Consider the following 21,726-nt stretch of genomic DNA (forward strand, 5'->3'; position numbering starts at 1 on the left):
ATAATTCTGTGTTAAACATACCAAATTTAGTTGATGGTTCCTGTATGGCTTTGTGATTTCAGTCAAGAGGGTGGATGGTCATGTGTTTGAACCTTACTTGCTTTAATTACTGCTCGCAGCATTTCATGAGACAGATGAAAATAGGTTCCTCTCTCAGTTACATGGTCTTAACGGTTAGAACATGCTAAGGACATTCAATTGTAAAAATATAAATTTTTACAAATGCCTATCCTGTCCAAGGTAAAATGGATTGAAAAACCTGCAAGGTATTGCTGTAGGGTTTAAGAAGTTTGCTTCACAAGTATTTGGTTTCAGATTAGATTCCATTCACAGCACTTCGAGTATGTGGATCACTGGGGTTAAAGTAATTGACTCAGCCCCTCCCCTAAAAATAGCTGGCCCTCTTCCAAAATTGGAAACCAATAATCCTTCTAACTGCTCATTTTCTGAGTTCAAATCCCACCAATCATTTTCACATTTTATCCTTTTGGGGTCGTAATATAAAGTATTAGTTCAGCACTTAAGTTGATGACATTAACAAACCATTCCCCTTCAAAGTTTCTTGCCTTATGTCTAAATCAGAAACGTGTATTATTGTTATTATTATTATTATTATTATTATTATTATTATTATTATTTCTGCTGCTGCAATGAGCTGGTAGAACTTAGCATGTCAGATAAAATGCCACAAGGCATTTTGTCCTTCAAATTCTGCAGAAAGTGACTTTGCTTTTCACATTCCTTGAGGGTCGATAAAATAAATACCAGCTGGGCACTGGGGTCGATGTAATCTGATAAACTCCACCCCCACCATCTCAGGCCCACACTGGGCAAAATGCTTAGCGGCATTTCATCTGTCTTTATGTTCTGAGTTCAAATTCCAACAGGGTTGATGAAATAAATACCAGGGTTAAAGTAATTGACTAACCCCTCCCCCAACATTTCAAGCTTTTGCTTATAGTAAAAAAGGTTATTATTATTATTTTTGTTGTGGTCGTTGTTGTTCTTTATTATCAATGTATTCTTTTTTTTTTTTTCTAGCTACTGTTGGCTGTAGCTGTCCCTAACCAACCCATTCAAAGTTTATCTCCAATGAGCCTTCTACCATCAATATGCTCAGTGATCAACATGGCTGACAGCCAGGAACGAGCTGCTTTCTCAACAATTCTCAAAATGAAAGAAGAAACTGTTGATATGGATGTTGTTGATGGCAACAAAGACGAGGTAAAGACCTTCTCAATATTTCACACACACACACACACACACACACACACACACACGCTTGTGCACAGGCACATGTGTATACGAGTTTTCTCTGAGATAAGTCCCAACATTTAATCATCCTCTAACAATACAGTGAATGTTAAGTCTCCTTTCTCTGAAACCAGAAGTTCTTTGTTATTGTGGCCTATTGCAATTGCTTGATTGAATTCTATATTTATTTGTGTGTTTGTGTATATACACACACATGTAGATAATGTATTTAATGGAATAAAAAACACACAAGAGACATCCCAATTGCAGCAGTACATATTTGAGAAAGACAGTTTTTATATTACAGGCTTTAGTCTGTAATATAGCCCTAACTTCACAAAAAGGACCTTGGTTGATTTTTTTTTTAAGGGACACTTTTAGGGGAAAATGTGCATTTTACGTACCACCAAATGCATTAACCCTTTCGTTACTGTATTTATTTTGATATTCTCTGTTTCTTTCAATTGATTTTAAATATAACAAAGAATTTTGTAAAATAACTTAGTTATCATTAAGCTAGTGTTAGGAACATAAATTGTGACTAAGGTTTGGTGGACGATTTTAATTCAAAACTTATGAAAACAAGACATTTGTACTCAGAATCAGAGCCGGTTTCAGGCAGGTTGGTATCAAAAGGGTTAATCACATAATTTTTATTTTACTACTGCCCTGTCTTTAACACATGCACACAAATACATATACATACACATACATAAACCATTGTACTCTTAACATCTCTCCCTTTCTCTTTCTATGTTTGTTTTGCTATCACTCTCACTGTAGGAGGAGATTGATATGGCATTGAATTCTGTGCCAAGTGAAGAATCCATTCCAAAAGATCATCAAAGACGAGACAATCAAGAAATGAAACAAAACCTTCCAGCACTTTTGCAGCGTCAGTCCTTGTTTCTAGAGCAGTTGAGAGAAGTCAAAGTAAGATGTTTTTTTTATTATCTCCTCTTCTTTAAGGCTGTCAGAGTCTCCTGTGCTGGACAAAATGCCTAACAGCATCTTCTCTGGCTCTTTACATTCTGAGTTCAAATGCCACCAATGTTGACTTTGCCTTTCATCTTTTCAGGGTTAGTAAAGTAAGTTCCAATAGGGGTTGATATAATGGATGTAGTCCTTCTCAAAATTACTGGCCTTGTGCAAAAATTAGAAAGAATGATCTCCTCTTCCTTCCCTCTCTACAATCCTCTCCAACTCCACCTTCATCTCTCCTTATGTATATATTTGTGTGTTAGTTTCAGAGTGTGTGTGTCTGAATATATATATATATATATATATATATATATATATATATATTCATATAAGTGTGGCCGTTGCCAGTACCGCCTGACTGGCCTTCATGCTGGTGGTACATAAAAGCACCCACTACACTCTCAGAGTGGTTGGTGTTAGGAAGGGCATCCAGCTGTAGAAACTCTGCCAAATCAGATTGGAGCCTGGTGTAGCCATCTGGTTCACCAGTCCTCAGTCAAATCGTCGAACCCATGCTAGCATGGAAAGCGGACATTAAACGATGTCTTTTATAGCTACAGTTTTAGCTATTGACACCTTTAGTCTGAGTAATTCCATCAATAATTGTTAAAACTACACTCATGTTTAGTTGATGAATGAGGATGGGAGCTTGTTTGTATCTGTTTTTGATTTTTTTTTCTGTCTTTCTGTATAAACTTTTCCTCTTCTTGTAAGATATTCCACATTCTGTGTTTTTACTTCTTTCTGTAATTTTTGTTATTATCTCTCTCTCTAATTTCAATGGGTTTTTTTTATAAGATAATCAATGATCCAACCCATGTCAGCATGGAATATATGTGTTAATGATGATGCTTGTGGCAGTGGTGAGATGTACACATGCTTGTGTACACATACATGCCTACAAGCACACATTAATGTCCATACATATTTCAGTATATACATGTGTCTATTTCCAGACGACAACATTCCTGAATGCTCTGTCCCAGCTGTGTCACAACTCCACCTCTCTGGCTCATTCCATCTGGATGGACCTCTTCCCACGCATATGGAAGATTTTATCAGAAAAACAACAGCAGGTAAGCCTCTTCATTAACAGACTGCATATTACACGGCAGACCAATGTATTTAAAGTAAAATTCATATATGATGATATATGTGTGTGTGTGTGTGTGTGTGTGTTAAAGATAGTTATGGCGGGTCTATGGAGTTACCCTGGATTTCATTTCTATAAAGCACTTAGCTTTACAGCTTCTCTTCAAACCCTAATGGCTGGTGGCCTATAACCTCTCTTCAAAGTGGAGGTTATAGGCCACAGCCATTAGGGTCTGAACAGATGCTATAAAGCTAAGCACTTTATGGATGTGAAACCCAGGGTAGCCCCATAGACTGGCCATAGCTTGCTTTATCTAATTACTCTACATTCTCTATAACTTAGCATGTGCTTCTCTTTCGGATTTATGATTTACTGATGATATATATGTATATATATATATATATGTATATGGCTGTACCTGGCTAACCTCTGTACCTGGCTTTCGTTGACATGGAGAAAGCCTTTGACCGGGTCCCCCGATCCCTTATCTGGTGGTCAATGAGGAAACTTGGGATAGAAGAATGGTTAGTGAGAACTGTGCGAGCCATGTACAGAGATGCTGCCAGTAAGGTGAGGGTTGGAAATGAGTACAGCAATGAATTCCGGGTAGAGGTAGGGGTCCACCAAGGTTCCGTCCTCAGCCCCCTCTTATTTATCATAGTCTTCCAGGCAATCACAGAGGAGTTCAAGACAGGTTGCCCCTGGGAGCTCCTCTATGCTGATGACCTTGCCCTAATTGCGGAGTCACTATCAGAACTAGAGGAGAAGTTTCAGGTGTGGAAGCAAGGTCTAGAATTGAAGGGCCTTAGAGTCAACCTAGCTAAAACCAAAATCCTAATAAGTAGGAAGGTAGATAAAACACAAACCCCTTCAGGTAGATGGCCCTGCTCAGTATGTAGAAAAGGAGTAGGTAGTAACTCTATAAGATGTACCCGGTGCAAGCTATGGACACATAAGAGGTGCAGCAACATCAAAGGCAGGTTAACTAGCAAGTTAGTTTTTGTTTGTGGCAGATGTTCAGGTGCAATAAAGACTGTAAACAAACAGGAAACAACTTCTATCTCATTCCAGGGTGAAAAACTAGAGGTAGTCGATAGCTTCCGCTATCTGGGCGACCAAGTTAGTAGTGGGGGTGGGTGCGCTGAAAGTGTAGCTGCTAGAATAAGAATAGCCTGGGCAAAGTTTAGAGAGCTCTTACCCCTGCTGGCGACAAAGGGACTCTCACTCAGAGTAAAAGGCAGACTGTATGACGCATGCGTACGAACAGCCATGCTACATGGCAGTGAAACATGGGCTGTAACTGCTGAGGACATACGTAGGCTCGCAAGGAATGAAGCCAATATGCTCCGTTGGATGTGTAATGTCAATGTGAATACCCGTCAGAGTGTAAGTATCTTGAGAGAAAAGCTGAACATTAGAAGCATCAGTTGTGGTGTGCAAGAGAGACGATTGCGCTGGTATGGACATGTGGTGAGAATGGATGAGGATAGCTGCGTGAAAAAGTGCCACACCCTAACAGTTGAGGGAACCCGTGGAAGAGGTAGGCCCAGGAAGACCTGGGCTGAGGTGGTGAGGCAAGACCTTCGTACATTGGGCCTCACCGAGGCGATGACTACTGACCGAGACCTTTGGAAATGTGCTGTGCGTGAGAAGACCCGGCAAGCCAAGTAAGATCGTTGCCAGTGCCCCTGGACTGGTTCTTGTGCGGGTGGCACATGAGATGCACCATTTTGAGCGTGGCCGTTGCCAGTACCACCTGACTGGCTCCAGTAGGATTTTCGCAATGTGAATACCCGTCAGAGTGTAAGTATCTTGAGAGAAAAGCTGAACATTAGAAGCATCAGTTGTGGCGTGCAAGAGAGACGATTGCGCTGGTATGGACATGTGGTGAGAATGGAGGAGGATAGCTGCGTGAAAAAGTGCCACACCCTAACAGTTGAGGGAACCCGTGGAAGAGGTAGGCCCAGGAAGACCTGGGCTGAGGTGGTGAGGCAAGACCTTCGTACATTGGGCCTCACCGAGGCGATGACTATGGACCGAGACCTTTGGAAATGGGCTGTGCGTGAGAAGACCCGGCAAGCCAAGTAAGATCGTTGCCAGTGCCCCTGGACTGGTTCTTGTGCGGGTGGCACATGAGATGCACCATTTTGAGCGTGGCCGTTGCCAGTACCGCCTGACTGGCTCCTGTAGGATTTTCGAGCGAGATCGTTGCCAGTGCCCCTGGACTGGCTTGTGCGGGTGGCACATAAAAGACACCATTTCGAGCGTGGCCGTTTTCGTGCGGGTGACACGTAAAAGCACCCACTACACTCTCTGAGTGGTTGGCGTTAGGAAGGGCATCCAGCTGTAGAAACTCTGCCAAATCAGACTGGAGCCTGGTGTTGCCATCCGGTTTCACCAGTCCTCAGTCAAATCGTCCAACCCATGCTAGCATGGAAAGCGGACGTTAAACGATGATGATGATGATGATGATCGTTGCCAGTGCCCCTGGACTGGCTTGTGCGGGTGGCACATAAAAGACACCATTTCGAGCGTGGCCGTTTTCGTGCGGGTGACACGTAAAAGCACCCACTACACTCTCTGAGTGGTTGGCGTTAGGAAGGGCATCCAGCTGTAGAAACTCTGCCAAATTAGACTGGAGCCTGGTGTTGCCATCCGGTTTCACCAGTCCTCAGTCAAATCGTCCAACCCATGCTAGCATGGAAAGCGGACGTTAAACGATGATGATGATGATGATGTATATGAAGTTTTACAAAAGGAAGAATGGTGGAGTGATTGTGACTTTGACGTTTTAGCCTGTGAGCCTTTGTTGGATTGTCTGTCAAAGGTAATGTTGGTACAGTGGTTGTGATGTAGTTTGTGTTAGTTGAATAATTGAGTTGGTGTCATGTGTGAAGAGGTCCTGTTACATGTCTGGTGTGTTAGTATATCCCTCTTTCACCTTCTGTAGGGATGCAGTGTATATGCACCTATTGTTATTTGTCAGCAGTTGTCATTTACTCACTCACCTTTGATCTTCTTTCTTGCTACCCAGGTATTGGCAGGTGAACTTGCTCCATTCTCAGCCAGTGGAAGCCACGTTGTCCAGAAAGATTGCCAACCTAGTGCAATGCACACCTTCCTCGAGTCTCTGTCTTTGTGTGTGCCTCCAATTCCTATTCGCCCTGTGGTGTTGAGGGTAAGTATAATATCTCATTTAGTTTTTTATTTGTCTGGTGAACAGAAAGCTATGTTGTCTGTCTGTGTATATGTTTGTTTATCTTTAAGTGACCTAGTTGTTATTTTTCTTTCTCTTCTCATTTCTACCCAATTCCACTGACCTGACAACTTCTGGGTTAGGGAATATTTTTATCACTGGTCTTTGATCCACCTCTGAACATTGGAAAGGGAGCAGTGGGGTGTGATAAAAATTCCCTTAAACTCCCCTCCTTTCCTCATCCTACATATTCCAAGCGAATGATTCTTGTTTTTTTTTTTAATGTTTTATTTTTGTTTTCTTTTGTTCTCTTTTATCATTTCCTCTGAAGTATATGGGCCGAACCCATAACCTCTGGCACCGAGCTTGTCTTGTGTTGGAACAAATGGCATCGGAAAATGGTCCAACAACAACAGCAGTTTTGAAGAATCGACCAGCTAGCGAATATGAATTTGAGACTGTCACGAATCCACACCAGGTAAAATGAGTTGTCATGCTTCTTAATGTTCGTTAACTATTTGAGAGAGAGAGAGACAGACAGACGCCATTGTAGAAATCCTTTCATCATTGGAATCGTCGTTGTCAACATCATAATTTCTATCATCATCATTGTGGTGACTTAACGTGCTAGAAATAACAGCCAAATTTCCCTGAAATCACGCAGCACTGTCTTACAAAGAAAGACACATTCGTTAATGACAGTTCTAGATACTCCTGAAATTACAGAGTATCTAGAACTACACGGTGATGATTGGAATGTCTTCAGTCGTAGGTCTGTTGGATCAGTGTTACCTTGCAACTAAACAATAACAACCACCACATCACCATCACCACCACATCACCATCACCATCACCCCCACATCACCATCACCACCACATCACCATCACATCACCATCACCACCACTAACAACTTTATTATCTACAGCGGCTGTTAACTATGAACTACCAAACAGTAGTTCAAGTTGACATGATTGTGAGCCCCAGGATGCTGCGATGATATTTTTAGTTAAGAGAAGAGGTGCACTTGCCCATGATGTATGTAGACCCTCTTTCCAGACTAGCGTTACCAACCTTGAATAACTGCAGGAAAAGCCCTAGTAAAGTAGGAAACCAGAGATCTGATCCAAGTGTTTGCAATAGTGATTTGTATGAAGGACATTCGAAAGACTAAGTAGTGGCCTTAAATCTGGCTAACATCCAGATAAGATCTTTGGTTTCATCCCCACATCAATCCTGGATATCCTGCAAAAAAACTATGGAGGGTTCACTTGCTTATTTGATTAAACCCAGTACTGGATTAAGGTATGGGGGTTGCAGCCCATGGAGGGCCTCTAGAGATTGAGAGAAAAGTTCTTGTAGTCCAAAGGGTGACAGTGTGGAGGCACATGGTTTAGTGGTTAGAGTGTTGGACTCCTGATTGTTAGATTGTGGTTTCAATTCCTGGACCGGGTGATGCATTGTGTTCTTGAACAAAACACCTCATTTCATGTTGCTCCAGTCCCCTCAGCTGGTAAAGACGAATAATCCTGCAATGGACCAGCATCCCATCCGGGGAGGAATATATATATATATATATATACATCAGTGACACCAGGGAACCGGCCCTGTGCCCTTGCTCCTTACAGAGTAATGTGGGGTAACCAAAGGGTACAAAATCTTAATCTGTTTTACCTTTGAAGGTTATCAGATGGTTGTGTTAGACTAAGTGACACAGATTTAGGAGGTTGTGGTAATGTCAATGGCTAATTTACTGCAAGGTACATTTTGTTTTGTTTTGACAAATTCTTGCCCTATAAAATGCTGACCGTCTTTGATTTCAGGAGACCCTAGATGCACTCTGTGATCTTTACTCCCTACTACATGAGGACGACATGTGGACAGGATTGTGGCAGAAACGATGCAAATATCCTGACACAGCTGTAGCCATTGCTTATGAACAACATGGATTTTTTGAACAGGCACAGCTCGTTTATGAATCAGTGAGTTTTCTTTCTTTTTCTGTTTCTAAGAGAAAATTTCATGCACACATGCCCGTGTGTGTGTTTGTTTGTGTGTGTGTGTATACAATTAGTTCGAGGAAGTCATGTCCTCATTAGGGATTTGTAAGAACGACCGTGCGAACCAAAGGAGAAATGGTGACGAATGGAAAACAGGCTCCTTTTGTAACCTTCACACGGTCGACACAAAATATAAAATATTATGTTATAATTCTATAACATAGGGAACTAAGAAGTTTGCCAGGAAGGACAAGATAGGAACGCAACCGATAGAGATGAATAACAGTAAGATTTATTGGAGCATCAAATTGTATGTCTGTTTGTGTGTGAATGCGACATAATAAAACACAATGCAAGACAGGCCGTCATGTAAATAAAAGAGTGTGTGTACAAATATGTATGTGAATGCGAGAGATACATAGTATTGATAAGAGTCAGTAACACAGATAATAATATAAGATACCAGTTCTTAGTTAGGGTACACAGTAGTAAGTGTCTGTATATAAGAGGTTAAGGTTAAGGCAGAGCGGTCACTCGTCGTAATGTTGGGGCTTCTATGCCGGGCCGGATTCTTGAATACAGATGTTCTTCGCAGGCTGAATTCTGGCTGTTAATTCCGTGGTGAGGTGATTCACACTAACAGGGTTGAGAAGTGCTGCGGTTAGCTGTTGGTAGCTTGTGTATGTGTAGAAGTCATGTTGACGCTGTTGGGGACGATGCTGGTAGTTGTAGTTGAACGAGGCTGTTGATGTCGTCGCTGGAACTGGTTGCTGGTTGGTGCTATACTGGCTGGCTGTGTTACGTGTGTGGTCAAACGACCAGATCTGTAAAGATCTGAGCGGCGACGAGTTGGCGCGTATCTAGCAGGCTAATTATAGATACAGATAGGCTCCAGAGAAGCATCAGAAGAACACTCTCACGTGACCTTATTAGGGGCTACGGTTGGTCGATTTGCGTCCTGGCGGCAAATGGAGTGGAGACAATTGCCGCCCAAATAAAAGTCAGTCAGGTGATGGACACAGCAGGCGGGAAAGAGTTGCTTTCTACTACGCTTGTCTGTTAATATATATACTAGTGAGAGAAGTGTTCACTACAGATTATATAATCCAAGGTATTCCACTGGTTTAACCCATATCATATAATGCGAAAGTCATTGGTGTATGTTCAAGATTATTGAAATTATCAGTATTGGGGGAAAAACAAGAAGAAACTTTTAATCAATTTATTTATACTGTTATTTTTTCAAAAAATGTCATCTTTTTGTAGCATACAGATAAAGTAGTAATTACATTAGTAAATTAGTAATTTATTCTCCATTTTCTTCTTGCTTTTTTCCCTGATATATATATATATATATATATATATATATACATATATATATACACACACACACACACACACACACACACACACACACACACACACACACACACACACACAAAAAAAAATTAATATAAACCAAATTCGACAACTGGCACCCATGCCAACTTTTCCTTCATTGGACACTAAACTCTGCTTGCGAAGACCAGTTGGGGCAAGTGAGATCAAAATCGTAATTAATTATTAATTAATTAATTAATTTTACCCTTTTATTATTATTGTTATATATATGTTGAATTTGACTGTCAGAAGAAAGAGTACTTGATACCATGGAAGAGGTTAATATTTTTAGTTTGGTCGAGTCAATCTCTTGCTACTTTCAGTTGCTGATGCACAGTCTTCAGGTAAGTTATGATTTCTATGCATCATTGGAGTCATCAGGTATGTATGATGAATAATCATGCACATATGCGTGGCCGTTTTCGTGCGGGTGACACGTAAAAGCACCCACTACACTCTCTGAGTGGTTGGCGTTAGGAAGGGCATCCAGCTGTAGAAACTCTGCCAAATTAGATTGGAGCCTAGTGTTGCCATCCAGTTTCACCAGTCCTCAGTCAAATCGTCCAACCCATGCTAGCATGGAAAGCGGACGTTAAACGATGATGATGATGATGATGATATATGAGTTGGTAACATCGTAATGTTAATCTCTTCTCTTTTTTTCTGTTGCCCAGGTGATGTCAAAGGCTCGTGCTGAGCATAATACCACTCCTGCCTCCCCTGCGGTACTCCCAGAGTATCGCCTGTGGGAAGATCATTGGATCCGTTGTGCCAAAGAGCTGAACCAGTGGGATGCAATACAAGATTTCTCAAGTTCTAAAGGAAATACCAATCCCCATTTGGTGTTAGAGAGTGCTTGGAGAATTCCAAACTGGACTCTTATGAAAGATGCTCTTGCACAGGTGAGGCCGTTTATAAGGATCCTTGAATGATGGAGGTGAGGTTTATAAATGAATCAGATTGTTGAAGTGAGATATGGCTGTGTGGGCAAGAAGTTTGGGGCTGTGTGGGCAAGAAGTTTGGGGCTGTGTGGGCAAGAAGTTTGGGGCTGTGTGGACAAGAAGTTTGGGGCTGTGTGGGCAAGAAGTTTGGGGCTGTGGGGGCAAGAAGTTTGGGGCTGTGGGGGCAAGAAGTTTGGGGCTGTGGGGGCAAGAAGTTTAGGGCTGTGGGGGCAAGAAGTTTGGGGCTGTGTGGGCAAGAAGTTTGGGGCTGTGTGGGCAAGAAGTTTGGGGCTGTGGGGGCAAGAAGTTTGGGGCTGTGTATGATACATGAGATAAGTAAAACGAGAAAATGTACCTGCTTTCTATTTTGTTATTGTTTCATTTTTAGGTGGAGATAAACTGTCCTAAGGAGCTTGCATGGAAGATGAATCTCTACAAAGGATACATCACCATTTGCCACCCTGATGAACACACAGGAAATTTTATGAATACTGTAAGTTTGGTGTGTTTGTTTTATTTCCTTTCATTATTGAGTGAAGAAGTGCTTGATCTTCCCCCCCATGTTACTTTTGATGTTACTTTGAGGGTTTTGCGGGAGTAGTTGTGATTGCCGTCATCATCTTCATCATCAACATTGTCATCATTTAACATCCCTTTTTCATACTGGCATGAGTTGGACAGTCTGACAGGAGCTGGTGAGCCAGAAGACTGTGCCAAGCCCCAATGTCTGCTTTGACACGGTTTCTATAGCTGGATGTTTTTCCTAATGCCAACAAGCAAATCTGTGACATTGAGCAGAATATTTGCTGAGACCCATCTTTTATACCAAGAGATAGGCTACAACAAATACGGCTACTGCTACTACTACTAATAATAATGATATTAAGGCAGTGTGCTGGCAGACTTGTTACTGTGCTGGACAAAATGCGTAGCAACGTTTCGCTTGCCTCTACGTTCTGAGTTTGAATTCCACCAAGGTTGACTTTTCCTTTCATCCTTCCAGGGTCAGAGTAATCAACTGTCCCTCTCCCCACAGAATTTTAGGCCTTGTGCTTATAGTAGAAAGGATTATTATTATTATTATTATTTCTATTAATAATTACCAATTTCACTACATCGTTATTGACTGACATTTCATAAATGAAGGAAAGAAATGTTCAGTTTTAATTACATTTAATAGCAATCATGTATTTGCTTGATATGTGTGTGTTTTGTTCTTGTATCAATAATGTATAAGGGAGAAATTTTAAAATGAAATCCATAAGCTAAAAAATAAATTGTGTGTATTTGTGTAGTTATTTCTAATTTTCAATATTGTAACACTATGCTATAGTTGGGTCCTTATCATTATAAGGTCTCCCTCTCTGTATGTTAGATTTCAAAGCTTCTTCATTGTATTGCTTCATAATTATCTCACCTCCTTTTTTTTCTCTCTCTCTCTTTCTCACTATGTTTTTCTGGCTGTTTCTCTCTCTCTGTCTCATTTTCTCACTGAGTTTCTCTTTTACATCTTAACAGATTGAGAAAATGGTTGAAGTTGCCAGTAATTTGGCAATAAAGGAATGGCGGCGACTCCCTAGGATTGTTTCAAATGTTCACGTACCTCTGCTACAGGTGAGTGACTCCAGCAGTTTTTTAATTTTTTTTTTATTTCAGCTGCCTTTTTCTTGAATACTCTCTGGTAAAAGGCTGCAGGAATAATTATCATCATCATCATCATCATCATTTATCATTTGTTGTCCATGTTGGCTTGGGTTGGACGGTTTTACTGGGCTGGAAGGCTGCAACAGACTCCAGTCTGATTTGGCATGGTTTTTTACGGCTGGATGCCCTTCTTAACACCAACCACTCTGAGAGTGTAATGGGTGCTTTTACATGCCACTGGCACGGGTACCGTTTGTGTGCCACTGGGGTGCTTTCATGTGCCACTGGGTGCCAATTTGCGTGACACCGGTGTCTGCCATGACTGATTTTGCTCAGCTTGATGAGTCTTCTTCTCAAGCACGACATAATGCCAAAGGTCTCAATCATTGCCTCCATGAAGCCCAACACTTGACAGGAACTCAGCCCCTTTGCCTTCATGAGGCCCAACGCTCCTCACCAACCCCCACCCCTTATTTTTCCTTCCATTCTTTATTGCACCTCAGCAATGTGGTTGAGTAGACATATCTCTTCAGCCCCACACTAAAGTACTTCTAAAGAACATTTTGCTAAAGTACTGCTGTCATACCTCCTTCCCACTACTTACCCTCACCTGTTTTCAACTAAGATAAACATTTTCCTATAGCTAAACATATTTTTCAGGTAAGACTGAAAATAATTTCGCATGTATTATGATGATGATGATGCTCATTTACGGCCATCATATGATGCTTAGGCACACACACACACACACACACATTATCATTATCATCATCATCGTTTAACGTCTATTTTCCATGCTGGCATGGGTTGGACGGCTTGACTGGGGACTGGCAAGCCAAGAGGCCGCACCAGGCTCCAGTCTGATCTGGCAATGTTTCTACAGCTGGATGCCCTTCCTAACGCCAACCACTCCAAAAGTATAACGAGTGCTTTTTATGTACCACCGACAAGGGAGCCAGTCAGGCGGCACTGGCAAGAACCATGTTCGGATGGTGCTTTATATGTACCACCGGCACGGGGAGCCGGTCAGGTGACTCTGGCAATGACCCATACATGAATGGTGATTATTGCGTGCCACCAGCACTGATATTGGCCACTACTACAATTTCCATTTGATTGTGATTTGATTTGATTTGATTATATATATACAGGTTGCGGCAGAAGTAACACCCTTTTTGCATTTAATAACTTTTATGGTGTATAAATGTTTAATAAGTAATTTTTTTATTGAACACAAATTTATTGCATTACTTAAAGAAACGAATAATAAACTAAGGAAAAAAATCGCAGAAGTTTTAGGAAATAAAGAACGAAACTCAATTAAAAGCCAGAGAACTTGAATACAAAAAGGCATTAGTCCCGCTGCACCCTGTATGTATATACACACATATACACCACACACACATATACACCACACACACATATACACCACACACACACAATGGTCTTCTTTCAGCTTCTATCCTCCAAATCCACTCAGGGCTTTGGTTGGTCCAAGGCTATTGTAGAAGACACTTGCCCAAAGTGCCACCCAGTATGACTGGACCTATCTAATAATAAATGAATTGAAAATTCAAATGATTTTACATTTATTTGTGGTTCTTTTCATTAGGCTGCCCAGCAAATAATGGAATTACAAGAGGCTGCTCAAATTAACCAAGGTCTCCAGCCAGCCAACATCAATCGCAGCTCATCTTTACATGATCTGAAAGCTATTGTGAAAACTTGGAGGTGAGTGGTTCTGTTTGACTATAAAATCTATGTTCATGTTTCTGTGTATATATCTATCTGAACTCAATTAGTATCTCTAAGTATGAACGTATATGTGCACGTGTGTGTGTGTTACCTTTTTATCTTTAAAGTGCCTGGGCTTTGGTGCCTTAGTTCTAAGTAGGACCAGTTTATGTATTTGTATTTTATTTCCTGTCTGTGTTTGTAACTAATTATACAAAGACTACTGCAACACCAACTGATGTGTCTGTCACCTTTTTTTATTATTGCGTGTTTGTTTCTTCTAACTTTGATATGCGTATGTGATTGTTTTATTTTACGTATGTGTAGATACACCAACACCATCTAATGTGTCTCTAATGTTGTTGTTGTTGTTGTTGTTGCAGGAATCGTCTACCAATGATTTCAGACAATATGTCACATTGGAGTGACATCTTTACCTGGAGGCAGCACCATTACCAGTTCATCATAACCAACCATGACACGCACACCCAGCAAGAAGTAAGAATAGTTTTCGTCTTTTTCCCGCTTCACAACAAAACACCTTGTCTTGACCAGTAGTTTACAAATAACATAGCGCTTGAGTAACCAGTTAAGATTGAACTTGCATATAGTTGACATACTTCTCCATGCTTTCATGGGTTAGACAGAGTTTATTGAGGCAGTTTTTTTTTTCTAAGTTGCAAGCTCCTTGCAAAAAAGAAAACTCATATCCATGTTTCCCTTTTTTGTTCTGTTTTTATTTTCCAAAAAGTCATTAATTTTTTTTGCATTTATTTCAGCAACACAGTAACCATTCCATGCTGGGGGTCCATCATTCTGCTCTTGCTATCATCCATTTTGGTAAGATCGCCCGCAAACATAATTTAACCAGCGTTTGTATAGACTCATTAAATAGGTATGTATAGCTTGATGTTCATTATTGATTTTTGCATTATTTAACTGTTTTACATGTAGTTTTCCAGGATTCTTTATTACAGGTAGCAGTTGTTTAACCCTTTAGTATTTAAACCAGCTAGGAAGGGCATCCATCTGTAGAAACTCTGCCAAATCAGATTGGAGCCTGGTGTAGCCATCTGGTTCACCAGTCTTCAGTCAAATGGTCCAACCCATGCTAGCATGGAAAGTGGACATTAAACGATGATGATGATGATGATGATGATGTCCAACCCAAATAATTTATCTGTTTTATGTTCAACCAGCCAGATTTTATCTCTCACACCTACCCTACAATGTCATTCTAAAAATGCAACAATCATCATCATCATTTAACATCCGTTGTCCATGCTGACATGGATCGGATGGTTTGACTAGGTTGGAAGGCTGCACCAAACTCCAGTCTGATTTGGCATGGTTTTCTACAGCTGGATGCCCTTCCTAACACCAACCACTCCAAGAGTGTAATGGGTGCTTTTACATGCCATGGGCACAGGTGCCATTTGCATGACGCTGGGTTGCTTTTACATGCCAATTTGCATGACACCAATATCTGCCACGACAATCACATTATTGAATTCCTAAAGATATGAGAAAATGCCTAGTTAATTTGAATTGATGTGAATAAATAAGTTTTACATTTGACAGAAAAATCTGAATACTAAAGGGTTAACTATTTTGATTCCAATCTGCCCAAGACTACCCTTGATTCTCTGGCACAAACTTCTTGTTTTAAAGTGATCTGAATTATAATTTCCTACTAAAATTTCCTGTTACATTATGTCCCAGCATCTGCTTAATAATGCCTGAGTTATTTGGGTTGTAACCTAAACAAAATTTCTACATATTACACTAATAAATTAGAAATGGTACTCAGTTCCAGATTCATTGTGTAAACTGACAGGGAGATGAATAATCTCCTTTGGGGTAGAACACCAGTCTGTCACAAGCAACCCTCAACATATATTCTGGCACTAAATAGTTTTACCAAGCAGCTGAGTGAACTGAGGTCATGTAGAATAAAGTGTTCTGCTCAGTTGCACAATACCAATGTATTCCTCAGCTATTTTAATACCACTGCTCTCACTGTTGCATATTACAGTTAAGGAATTTATATTTTAGGGTCCTCCTTTGAAAAAATTTATGGTAATGAATAATATTTCCAAGACATAATCATAGAGATTTAAATCATTTCATTTCAGGATCCACACAATCCCGACGGTGCCCATTGTGGACTGTTTTCAGAAGATACGACAGCAAATCAAGTGCTATCTCCAAATGGCTAGTACGATGAGTCGTTCAGAACTCCAAGAAGTATGTCTTACTATTGTTTTGTACATTTTTCTTTTATGTTTAGTTTTAACCATTATCAAAGGAGGTGGGGGGAGTTCAATCTCATTAAATGCAGTTGTGACATAAATTTTCATTTCCCATTATACTCATAAAGAGGAATGTAGTGATATATTGACACAACCATTGCTGTTATTGTTCAGACACCATCTTTAGCAGGCTGCCGGCAAGGCTAAAATGGCTCTCCTCCCAATCCTGCCAAGGGCCACCTTGGTAACTTTATGGCCTCTGTGTACTTATTATTATTATTGTTACCATTACTACCAGTAGTACAGGGTTCCATGATTTTTTATTAATAATAGCAATAGCACCACCAACACTATTAATAATAATAATAAACATATTGTTTGGATGGCTGTTGACTCCCTTGAAGGGCTTTGTTTTTCATCATGTAGATTGTCCAAATAGACGAAACACTCTCCTCATTGAGAATGATCCCAGTGAGGATGCTTACGTAGTCATGGATGGCCAGACTACGCCGAATGTTGTTCTGACATACTCCTTCATGATGTTGCTACTTCTCTCTTCCTATTAGGGAAGGTGAGGGTACAGCTGTCATGGCTATTGCTAATAAGGGTACAAGCCAAGGACATTATTGATATATGTGGGTTGGGGTATACCCTGATGAGAACTGTGGAATGGAGACAGGGGTCATAGAAGAGAAAGATGAATTTAAATATCAAAAAATCTTTGTAGGACATAGATAGGAATGAGATGGGGAGTAAGGGGAAAATAACTTTAAATAGATAAACCTTTGTTGTGACTTTGGTTTTTAGGTATTATTTTCTTCTAATCTTGTGTTTATATACCCTACTCTGAATAGTGAGACAGAGACAGAAATGAGAAAAGAGAAAACAGATTTTAATGTAGATGGAAAACAATGGAAAAAGTAAATTTAAGTAGACAAATCAGTGTTGTGACCTGTCTTATATTTTTTCCACCAATCTCGTATTTGTTGGCAGAAGTAAGGGAAAAGAAAATATTTTATTATTATTGTGAAAACTTTTCCTTGATATCTGCTGTATTTATACATTTTCCATAGAACACCTCCCAGACAGTTGAGGTCGTTAACAGATGATGTTTATAATACACTGGGTAAGATGTTGAGGTGCACTAGGACAGGATAAATTAAAAAAAAAAAAAACGTGTACCCATAAGTGTTCAGTAAAAATATTATAACTATGAAATTTAAGGTGGTATTATTGTTGTTAATATTTATTATCAAAATTTTTCTTTCTCCCCATCCAGTTATGTTTGCAAGGTTTGGACATAATTGAGATAACAAATCTGAAATACTTCACCAAAGAAATGACTGCTGAGCTTTATGTCCTCAAAGGAATGTTCCTGGCACAGCTCAACCGTTCCGATGATGCCAACAAGGCATTCTCAGCAGCAGTTCAGATGTCCGACACTTTAGTGAAAGCTTGGGCTCAGTGGGGTGACTATCTAGACGCTGTCTTTACACGTGATAAGTAAGTACTCTACTTCACATCATCATCATTATAATCATCAATTCTATCATCATCATCATCATCATGGACACCAGCAGTAGATAAAGTTTGAATGAGTGTAAAGCACAATATGCCACCATTCTTTTGCATCCTTTGTCATCTCATCTGTGAGAGACTGCATCCTCAGCAACGCTTCATTTATCTTCTTTGATCTTTCTCTGTCATAAGGTGTCTATTCTTGTCAGTGCATGCACACATACACACACACACACACACACACACACACACACACAGTAACTGAGTGAAAAAAACAGCCCATTCAGTTGTTCTCTATGTCATTATTTTTGGCATGGATTTTTCTACAGCTGGATGCCCTTCCTAAAACCAACCACATTACGGCATGGAGTGAGATGTTATGCTACTGGCACTAGAAAAGTTGTCTCCAACTAGATCAAAGAGACCTTTTTTTTGTCAGATGACAAAAGACCATGGAAGGTAGTGAGACAACTGAAGCAAATGGCAAGATGTCAGACTTGTCCAACCTATGCCAGCATGAAAAAAACCCCGCAAAATTGGTGTCAAATGATCTCTCTCACTTTCCCTCCATCCCTCCCCCCCTCTCTCACATATATGTATAACTATAAAACAACTCAGAATTGAATAAATGCCTATATCAATTCTTTTACACACACATTATTATTATTATTATTTATAATAATAATAATCATCAGCAACAGCAGAAGTTACAGAGTGGCTCAAAGATCGAGAGATTCATGCATTGACAAGTGCCAATGCATGAAGCTCCCATCTGTAATAGTCGCTTTGTAATATCTGGCAATTAATAATAATTAAAAATACATACATACATATATATATGCTCATGTTTTGAGTTCTATTTTTCTGTTTGCACCACTAAAACCTATATGTAGCACAACAAAAATTTTAATTTTGGACATTAGAGTTACCAAAGGTTTCGTATCCACAAAGCCAAAGCATTGTGGACAGCTCGTCAGATTCTATTCTAAGACTTGAGAAAATGCTCAGAGATCGAGATTTAAGTCTTAACATATAAAAACGTTTATGAGGACTGGTTGTCTCTCCTGAACCAGAGCCCCCTCCCACCAAAGAAACCTTATAGACCCAAAATAGCCCAACCAGCAAGCAGGGAGATCTAACTTTTCAGTAGGTAGCACCTGAAGTGGACACACTTAGAAAAAAACCTCCCCATGACCACTCAATGTGCCAGGCTTTTGCTGTAATAATTACTGCTCTATTCTTTAGAGTGTGCTTCATTTCTGATTTATGTTTTATTGCTGTTTCTTTTCAATTTCCCCGCCAGACAAATTCAACAAGGTGTTTGGGCTATAACATGTTACCTGCACGCCTGTCGACACCAGAATGAAAGCAGATCTCGCAAGTACCTTGCCAAAGTCCTCTGGCTTCTCACATATGATGATGAAAAGGCAACATTGACCGAGGCAGTTGATAAATACTCGAATGGTGTTCCTGCAGTGCAGTGGTTGCCGTGGTAAGTAGCATCTGCAGATGATTTCATTGTGTGTGCAACTTCCTTTCATAGGTTTTGTTAGTCATTAGTCGCTGAACTTGCTGGGGTACCACATTCAAGGGTACTTAGTGAATTATATTGGTCTTGTTTCTTTGTCTTTTATCCTTTGCTTGTCTCAGTCATTGGACTGCAGCCATGCCGGAGCATTGCCCTGAATGCTGGAGCATTGCCATGTGAACTTGAAGACTATCACATAACCTTGTACCACCATTCCATCACACAACTACCATATACCACCATACGTACTCATCTCATTCTCATTTCAGGATTCCCCAATTGCTGACATGTTTGGTAAGAAGTGAAGGCCGCTTGATCTTAAATTTATTAACCCAGGTGGGTAGGATGTACCCACAAGCTGTCTATTTCCCTATTAGAACCCTCTACCTCACTCTGAAGATTGAACAGCGGGAGAGATGTAAGTTTTATTGGAGGTTTTTGTTTTTTTTTCTCCTTTTATTACAGATTGTTTTAAAACCCTACTTGACATGGTAGCACTAACAGAACAGATCTTTATCTAGCATATATAGTGTTGGCAATTTCTGATTGTGTGTGTGTGTGCATGTGAAAGAGAGCGAGTGTCTGTGTGCGTGCGTGTGAAAGAGAGTGTGTGTGTGTGTGTGTACCTGTTTCAGTTCCTTTTACTTATGTGATGTGTAACTAAGAGTGAGAGAGTGTATAAATATATCTACTATAGTTGATGAGTGTGTGTGTGCATGTGAAAGAGGGTGTGGGTGTGTATGTGTGCGCATGTGCAAAAGGGTGTGTGTGTGTGCATGTGAAAGAGTGTGTGTGTGTGTGTATGCCTGTACCTGTTACAGTTCCTTTTACGTATGTGATGTGTGGTTGTGTAAGAGAGAGATTGTATGTACATGTCTACTATAATTGATGTGTGTGTATGTGCACACGTGTTAGTTTTGTTCTATCAAACTATGACCTTGCTGCCTTGCTTTCTTCACTCTCTTTTTCTTTCTCTCATCAACAGACAAAACTAACGAGGCAGCTAATGCTACCACAGCCAGTCGCAGCAGTAGTAGCAGTCCTTTGGTTACTATGACCCCTAATGTTGCAAATGCTGCTGCTATTGGAGGTACAAATTCAGCAGCATCCACTCCTCTATCTCAAGTGACCAGTCCAAACACTCCTCGGACACCAGCCACTCCAGATTCAGGTAAGAACGGCATTCTTCAGGTCACACGGTGCCACATTTTCCTTTCTGAGAAAAGACCATGACTGCATATGTGTGTATGCGTGTCTGCAGAATGAAGTGATTTGGTGCAGCTGTTTGACCACAGCCAATTTGGCACCACTGACTGGACATGCACTAAAATATACACATAGAGTCCATGTGTGTGTTTTACCTTTTACTTGTTTCTGTCATTGGACTGCGGCCATGCTGGAGCACCACTTTGAAGGGTTTCTGTTGAACATATTCACACCAGTACTTATGTTTTGTTTTAAGTTTGGTACTTATTCAATTGGTCTTGTTTGCCAAACTGCTAAGTTACTGGGGCAGGGACAAACACACTCACACTAACAATGGGCTTCCATACAGTTTTTGTTTACCAAATTCACTCAAGGCTTTGATCAGCCTGGGATCATAATAGAAGACACTTGTCTAAGGTGCCATGCCATGAGACTGAACCTGAGACCACGTTATTGTGAAGTGGCCTCCCTAATTACACAGCCATGCTTGTTTTTAAGTGAAGTTATATATAAAAACATTTTAGCATTTGACTCAAGGGTTACTCAATACTTTTTAGTAGAGTATGTATTTCTTAACTTTTCCTTATAAAAATTTATATGGCCTAGTGGTTAAGATGTTGGGCTCACAGTTATGATTCTTGGCCCAGGCAGTGCATTTTGTCCTTGAGCATGGCCCAAAAGCTCCAGTCTCTCAGCTAAAGATCTGTGCCAGCTGACTGCTAGTAAAGCCCTACTTGAGGATGTTCTACCGGACCAAGAGCAGGAGAGTCAAAGTAGTGTCCACCTGCTCACAACTACAAACACACTTAAAAAGCAATTTGTAAAAGTATGGCACATGCTCCCAAGTCACGATCATTTGCTAGTGATGGTTAGGCTTTCTTTTACACACACACACACACACACGTTTATGTAAGTGTGCAGATGCACTAATTAGAATTACAATCCCCACGTGTTACTACACCACACATACACACACACACACACACACACCATTAACAGCT

The 21,726-nt window shown here is 40.4% G+C and overlaps 1 protein-coding gene across 1 annotated transcript in view; it reads left to right on the forward strand.

The window, feature by feature from the left end:
- The window catches only part of LOC106869568 (transformation/transcription domain-associated protein), a 97,750-nt gene that overhangs the window by 60,941 nt on the left and 15,083 nt on the right, over nucleotides 1-21,726 (forward strand). Inside the window, exons 61-77 of the mRNA XM_089357967.1 lie at nucleotides 1,042-1,224; nucleotides 2,038-2,187; nucleotides 3,192-3,311; nucleotides 6,363-6,506; nucleotides 6,856-7,002; nucleotides 8,346-8,504; nucleotides 10,577-10,804; nucleotides 11,232-11,336; nucleotides 12,362-12,457; nucleotides 14,100-14,218; nucleotides 14,605-14,719; nucleotides 15,001-15,116; nucleotides 16,357-16,468; nucleotides 17,753-17,976; nucleotides 19,295-19,483; nucleotides 19,789-19,937; nucleotides 20,505-20,690. Of these exons, the coding sequence (XP_089214093.1) occupies nucleotides 1,042-1,224; nucleotides 2,038-2,187; nucleotides 3,192-3,311; nucleotides 6,363-6,506; nucleotides 6,856-7,002; nucleotides 8,346-8,504; nucleotides 10,577-10,804; nucleotides 11,232-11,336; nucleotides 12,362-12,457; nucleotides 14,100-14,218; nucleotides 14,605-14,719; nucleotides 15,001-15,116; nucleotides 16,357-16,468; nucleotides 17,753-17,976; nucleotides 19,295-19,483; nucleotides 19,789-19,937; nucleotides 20,505-20,690 (2,542 nt within the window). The remainder of the gene's footprint in view (nucleotides 1-1,041; nucleotides 1,225-2,037; nucleotides 2,188-3,191; nucleotides 3,312-6,362; nucleotides 6,507-6,855; nucleotides 7,003-8,345; nucleotides 8,505-10,576; nucleotides 10,805-11,231; nucleotides 11,337-12,361; nucleotides 12,458-14,099; nucleotides 14,219-14,604; nucleotides 14,720-15,000; nucleotides 15,117-16,356; nucleotides 16,469-17,752; nucleotides 17,977-19,294; nucleotides 19,484-19,788; nucleotides 19,938-20,504; nucleotides 20,691-21,726) is intronic.

Source organism: Octopus bimaculoides, chromosome 9 (assembly GCF_046866305.1).
Source record: "Octopus bimaculoides isolate indiv1 chromosome 9, ASM4686630v1, whole genome shotgun sequence".
Lineage (NCBI taxonomy): Eukaryota > Metazoa > Mollusca > Cephalopoda > Octopoda > Octopodidae > Octopus > Octopus bimaculoides.